Genomic DNA, 7,354 nt, shown 5'->3' with positions numbered 1-7,354 from the left:
ATTTACCAACAGTGAGTGGCACATTAAAATTCTAAGTGAAAAACTTTGTGACATTTTGCAAAGTTATTTTTTTTTCCAACCATTTTTTTTCTCCATGTCCCCTAGGGAGCTCCATATGGTACAACTTTTATATTGCCTTGAAACAACCCTGATTAGGTGCATTTCCACTATGGTCAACTACCCCAAATGAAGCAGGTTTATTTCCTCAAAAACGCCCCTAATTTGCAAGTGAGTCGATCAGGAGGCTGTTTGACCGAGTAGAAAGAGACCCTATCGGAGAGGGAGGCCCTGAGATATACCCAGATGCTGATCGGATGTGGCTCTTGGTGGGATGTGACATCTGGTAGTACAGACGCCACCACAACATAGTGAAGTAGAGTAGATACTTTTATCCAGTGGTGTAGTAAAACGCAGCGCAGAAAAATAATCTGTGCACGGATTTTGGATTGAATTTCCGACCTGTGGTCCTTTGCTGCATGCTCCATACCTCTCTCTCTCTCTCTCTCTCCAATTTACACACAAATGCGCGTGCACACACACACACACACACACACACACACACACACACACACACACACACACACACACACACACACACACACACACACACACACACACACACACACACACACACAGATACACCGTGCTGCAACGGGGTGACAACTTGTCTGTGGTGTGCTTTATTTCATGTTACTTGAGCATTAGTTGACGTTGTGAATAATACGGGCCACCTAAAATCCAACTGCAACTATTCTGTATTTCTCTGGAGGAAGAACGCACTGCTGTATAACTGATCAGCTGATCACCGATGATCTAAACCCATTCAGAGTGATATGTCACCTCCGGTATCTCGTAAATCACTTTTGGGCCTTTTTTTGGAATGGAAACACGGCGAGTTAAAGGCCTTTCACAGGGCGTGGACTGAAACTTTCCTGGAGGCCACTCTACAGGGCTAATGGAAACACGCCTATTATAGATTTAAACATTTGAGACTATTTATGCCAAGAAAAAAAGTCTGGAAACATGTATACTCCCTAACAGTTTATATAATTATATTGCCTTATTCATTAACTCCAGGCCATAAGATGGCATTAAGGGCGCACTCACACTGTCCTTCCGTACCGTGCTCAAACAGGTTTTACGGGTAAAGCCTAGTTCGTTTGATTAGTGTGAGTGCAACCGCACCGCGCCTAGCTGCGGCCAGCTTGCCGTCCATGGCCCGTTTGAGAGAGGTGGGCCTTTGTAGAGCGTGTTTGCACATGTACGAGCACGAGCGTGCGCACGTGTACGAGCATGAGGCCTACGACGTCATTGTATGTGTGCCTGTTCGGACATAAAAAAAAACAAAAAACAAGTACCCTAAAGCCCGGGGCACGGTACGGGCGGACATTGTGAGTGCACCCTAATAGACATATGGAGACTCACAGTTTACCAACATGAAAAAATATATAGAACAGAAAGTTTTAGATAAAGTGCTAACATTAAAAGAGCAAGGAATGGTTGTAAATACAAATTTTTTGTACAATACTGTAAGTCAATTAGCTTTAATCTATCCTTAGATTTGAGCAAAAAACAGATATGCTTGAGGTGCCTAGTCACTGTAATTGTGTTTTGTTAAACTATGACATTCATTAACAGTATAAAATCTTCCTGCTTTTGTGTCAGTAGTTTTGGACTGGACCAATTTCAGTAGTTTTAAATGAATGAATTAATTACGTAATTTAATTTAAGTAAAAAAATGGATAGTTATAAGAACTCCCACAGTCCAAACATGTCACATGTGAGGTTGGCTAGCAGGGCCATTGTCAAGAACTGAGGACATTGGAGGCTTAGCCTGTACCTCTGTAGGGGATTTTGCTGGGGCCACTTATTCACATTCACAGCACATCTCTTTATCATTGTTGAATTGAAATATGTAACTGAAAAACAGTTTACTTTCTGGATCATTATGATGTTAAAACTATAATTAGTAGTTAGTAATTAAGATTTGCATTGAGAATGTTGCCTACTTCACATCTGCTATTATTAAACATTTATTGACTGGAGTTGGTTGCATACTTACTCGTGTACTTATATAATTTCATTTCAAATACTTTGTTCTTGTAATTCACTATATCTCAGTAGTCAATATTATACTTTTTACTCCATTACATTTATCTGACAGCTTTAGTTTCTTTACATGTTTAGTTTTTAATACAAAATATCATCAACTAATAAATTATTACGTCCTATTGTACATTTCGTCATTAAAAATGAAAAAGTCATTAATTAAGCTCCAACTTTAAAATGTAACACGATAATAATGATAATAATAAACTTTATTCATATAGCACCTTAAAATACGATAGATTACCAAGTTCATGCACAGAAAAAACTAAACTCTAAATCACTTCAGTTATTAAACAAAAAAACAAAAAGAGTGTATTCCTGTCCAAAACAGTGTAAGCTCGCAAATTTTTTTTAGCAAAATATAGTTTTAAGATGAAAATTTGAAAAGAGATTTTACTATTTCTACAGATATAATCAAGATTTTCAACCTCAAGCACAAATGCAGTAACGGGTGTCTACATGTAACACTGTCATCCCTGTTAACGTGATTTCCTGAGGATTAGACCAAAGACTTATTCTCAATCCTCCTGTAATCCACTTTTTCAAAGGTATAAAGCTCGACTCAAGATGAGCTGCAGACAGGTTCGATACTGCATTGGGCAAACGGCACACAGTCGGTCCACACAGTCAAAAAAGATGGAGAACGGCACAGAAGGAAAGAACTTCTACATCCCCATGAACAACAGGACGGGGCTTGTGAGGAGTCCTTTTGAGTATCCACAGTACTACCTGGGAGCTCCATGGCAATACTACCTCACGGCTTTCTACATGTTCTTTCTGATCTGCACCGGCTTTCCAATCAACTTCCTGACACTAGTGGTCACAGCTCAGAACAAGAAGCTCAGGCAACCTCTGAACTTCATCCTGGTCAACCTGGCTGTGGCTGGACTGATCATGGTCCTCTTTGGGTTCACCATCACCTTAACAACTGCTTTAAATGGCTACTTTGTTTTTGGACCATTGGGTTGTGCTGTTGAGGGATTCATGGCTACTCTGGGAGGTATGGTAGAGGAATTTGTTTAAAATTGCTAATGTATATTGTTGCTTCTTTTGTGAACAAAAAGTGTTTTTCCATATTTTACTGCCTGACCTATCCCCTGCAAAGCTCTCTGATACATACAACAATTAAAAGACAAATTTAACAAAAGTCATAACCAGATGTTTTTGTGTCTTTTACCTCATTGTCTTACAGGTGAAGTTGCGCTGTGGTCTCTGGTCGTCCTAGCTGTTGAAAGATACATTGTTGTCTGCAAACCCATGGGAAGCTTCAAGTTCAGTGGGACTCATGCAGCAGTTGGAGTTGTTTTCACATGGATCATGGCTCTCGCTTGTGCCGCCCCACCACTGGTTGGCTGGTCCAGGTAAAACCCTCCGTCTGTCAGATTTCCTATATATTTATCAGATTCATACATAAAACGAACAATATTGCTGCTTAAATCAAATCCAAAATGAACGCTTTTGCAGCCAGTGCCATGTTGTCCTGTAAAGTAACATGGGCAGGCTGCAGCAATCATCACAACACATATCAGAGATGGAAACAATCAGAATTTGTGCTGAATAGCACAGTAAACATTGCACTTAAGTAAAGGTTTAGCTTTATGACAGAACGTGTGTAAATCGGAACATGAAAGGAACTTCATATACCTCATAGACTGTACATTATGGACTGATCATCTCTACCATCTCACTATCTCTCACACAGGTACATCCCTGAGGGTCTGCAGTGCTCTTGTGGACCTGACTACTACACTCTGGCCCCAGGATACAACAATGAATCCTACGTCCTCTATATGTTCATCTTCCACTTCTTTGTCCCAGTTTTCCTCATCTTCTTCACTTATGGCAGCCTTGTGCTGACAGTCAAAGCTGTAAGTCATATTTTGTTAACTGTAATATATTTTAACACTAGCCTATGAGGGGAAGCATGGCATCTTTAGTTTTCCCTTCCCTCAAACATCTCACATTATACTCACCTGTACTTTGTATTTAATATCTGCACCATTATCTTTTAACAGTGTTTTTGATCAATTAATCAATCAATCAATCAATCAATCAATTGATCAATCAACCAATCAATTAATCAATCAACCAATCAATCAATCAATCAACCAATCCATCAGTCGACCAATCCATCAATTACTGAATCAATCAATCAATAATAGGAACTCAAAAAAGGTACAATTCCAATTACATGTACTCCTGTCGGCTCTTAGTTGAGTTGTAATGTACTTTATGTACTGAAATGTGTCTTTAATGTGTCTTTAATGTGTCTTTATGCAGAAAAGCTCTATAGAATAAAAAATTATTAATATTATTGCTTCGTAATATCCAAACAAATAATCCAAATATTATTTATTCAATCAAGTAATTGATTAATCCATCTATCTTTTTCAGATCTAATTAATTAATTAATTAATTAATTAAAGTCTAATATTAAAGTAACACAATGTAGGAAAAATAATTTGTTTGTTTGTTTGCTTTGTTGTACTTTTCTCCTAACTTTTCTTCTGTTCAACACATTTCAGGCTGCAGCCCAGCAGCAGGACTCAGAATCCACTCAGAAGGCTGAGAGGGAAGTGACACGCATGTGCATCTTGATGGTGTTTGGCTTCCTTGTGGCCTGGACTCCATATGCTAGTTTTGCTGCTTGGATCTTCTTCAACAAAGGAGCAGCTTTCACAGCTGCACAAATGGCAATTCCCGCCTTCTTCTCAAAGAGCTCAGCATTGTTCAATCCCATTATCTACGTGTTGTTCAACAAACAGGTCAGTTTATTACTTTGCTGTATGAACTGAGAAACTAAGTCTCCTCAGAAGAGACGAACCAAAGGGTTTATATTTTGAAACAAATTACTGTATTATGGGTTAATTAAGTGTTTACTAATGCATTTTAGTCAGGGTTAATGTAATTTAGGAAAATACGGTTTTGGTAACCTGCTTGTGGTTTTGGTTGAAAGTCTTTATGGCCTTTGATTTATTGAGACACAAGTAATTACTAAAGGAAAATTAACCACCAGGTCAACAGTTGATGGCTTTTGAATACATCACTGTAATAACAAAGAACAATAAACATCTAGTCTGCAGTTAATAAAGGGTCTCACTTTTTAATAATTCAGCAAAACTTAAAAAAGTCACCAACACTGTCATAGTAATGAATTAAGTGTTCTTATTGGCAGATTATCAACGCCAGCCACCACCTTACAACTCAAACATTAACAGATTATGACTGTGGCATTCGTAACTGAATAATTACCATTGCTTAAGATTTCAGATCAAGCTAATATAAAGTGTGATTTTTTAAAACAGTGAAACCCAACTGATGATTTGCAATGACAGAGAGACTCATTGGTCAAACTGACCACACATCTGATCCAAAACTTGTGACAATAACACTTTTACTTAAGTCATTGTGAGTAGTAATACTCTGTTGTTAATTAAGTGTTAATTAATGTATTAATCTCCTTCTGTGGTAATTAAAGGTCGAGTCTGCTGTATAAACAGATAAAAAATGACATCATATAAAAAACACAGGTGAAAGGATTAATGATGACTTATGAATGAATATGATTTATGGATACCTGCCTACAAACACATTATTGTTTGTTATAAAGAATCCATTAAAGGGTTTGTATACTGTTTATAAATGCTAAATATTAAGACTTAAGTGTTACCATTATTACCAGAAATATTTGTTGAGTCTGAAAATACCAAAATAGGCAAACTTGCCAGATCAGTGTTCATTCATTTGAGATTTAAAAAAACAAATGGTCTAATATCTTACCTCTGTCTCCTTTTCAGTTCCGTAACTGCATGCTCTCTACAGTTGGGATGGGCGGTATGGTGGAAGATGAGACTTCAGTATCAGCCAGCAAGACAGAAGTGTCCTCTGTCTCTTAAGATCAAGAACTTCACGACTCTGGACTTCCTACTTGCTGATTTCTTCCTGACTGTGAATGGCTGTTTTGAAATTGAACAATTGGATAGAAGTGGACTCTCTTTATTTTTTGCAACCAATTGACTTTAATCTCAGAATACATGCCTTTAATTCAACGTGCGTGTTCGTGATTTGTTTGCACGGCTGGACTCCAACATAGTTTCTCATCTGAAAAACGATCAAGAAAAGAAAATCTCTGAAACACAGCCTCAAGTGTTGATTTAACGATGTTGATGGTATGTTTGGGTGAATGAGTGGTTGAGAATCATCTTTGTATATTTATGAGATGGAGAGGTTAGCATATCTGTTGACCTCTGTCATAATATTCTGTATATATTTTATAAAAACAAAAGAGTAGAAAGTGTAAAAATATATTAAATGCATCCCTGAAAAGACCTTTTCGTTGTTGTTATTTTCTTTCTGTTTTTCTTTTACATTTAAACTGTTTAATTACCACCTGCTAATACTTGTAAGTATGAATATTGCATTGATTTTTTTTTTGCTAATAGGTAGAAGGTAAAGGGAGACATTCTGTTCTGCACAAGTTCTCCTAATAAACAAAACATAGACCAACAAGTAAAATAACCTCAATAGGCAGGAGGACATATCAGTGATGAATATACAGTGCAAAGCTTCTTTGATGTAATGGCATTTCAGGAAAAAAAACAAGTCCATTAAAGTTGAAGAGTAATGTGGCACACAATATCTAAACATTATCATGATTATTATATTATTTCTTATTATTCCAATTATTACTATTTTTTTATTAACAATTGTGCGACTTTTTGGTACTCATGGGGGAATAGCTCGGTCTTGTAGTGTTCTTTTTCTCAAGGTAAGCCAAACTACTTCTTACATTTTAAAAAGTTAATTATAAAAACAACAAAGGATTTTTCTGCTTGACCAAGGCCTCTCCCTGGCTTCAGATATCAGCTTGGCCATCAGCCACTGGATTCACTGGCTAGTTGTAATTGATGAAGAATATTGCTGAGGCGGTCCCTGGTCCAGGCTTTGGACCATCCATCACCCCCATTCAGGTTTGCATTCGTTCAATGCTGCTGCACGAGTTGAGTCCTCCGCCCCCTGGTCACACGGTTCCTCCAATGAACAGCCAGTTCCTGTTGTAAGAACCCTGCCTACTTCTTAACTTTCATCTTCCGGGGGCTGATCCTCTCTCATCTTACTGCACGTACTTTTAACCTGGGGTTTATCTGCAACAACATTTAATTGTGTGTCATCTGTATTAAATTGATAATAATGTATAACCATGCATTTATATTTAAATTCTATATTTGCACAGTGAGTAATAACA

At 37.5% G+C, this 7,354-nt stretch overlaps 1 protein-coding gene across 1 annotated transcript; it reads left to right on the top strand.

Moving 5' to 3' along the window:
* Nucleotides 1–2,745: 2,745 nt before the first annotated feature.
* LOC310965760 (green-sensitive opsin-like) lies at nucleotides 2,746–6,005 on the top strand (the record flags this gene model as incomplete). The annotated part of the gene is made up of 5 exons (XM_083939515.1): nucleotides 2,746–3,109; nucleotides 3,302–3,470; nucleotides 3,812–3,977; nucleotides 4,635–4,874; nucleotides 5,907–6,005. 5 exons carry the CDS (start codon nucleotides 2,746–2,748, stop codon nucleotides 6,003–6,005), a joined length of 1,038 nt encoding a protein of 345 aa, XP_083795641.1.
* Nucleotides 6,006–7,354: the final 1,349 nt, after the last annotated feature.

The sequence above is a fragment of the Echiichthys vipera genome, assembly GCF_963691815.1.
Source record: "Echiichthys vipera genome assembly, chromosome: X".
Taxonomy (NCBI): domain Eukaryota; kingdom Metazoa; phylum Chordata; class Actinopteri; order Perciformes; family Trachinidae; genus Echiichthys; species Echiichthys vipera.
Note: the sequence above shows the minus strand (reverse complement) of the source record. Positions and strands in the feature narration are given on the sequence as shown.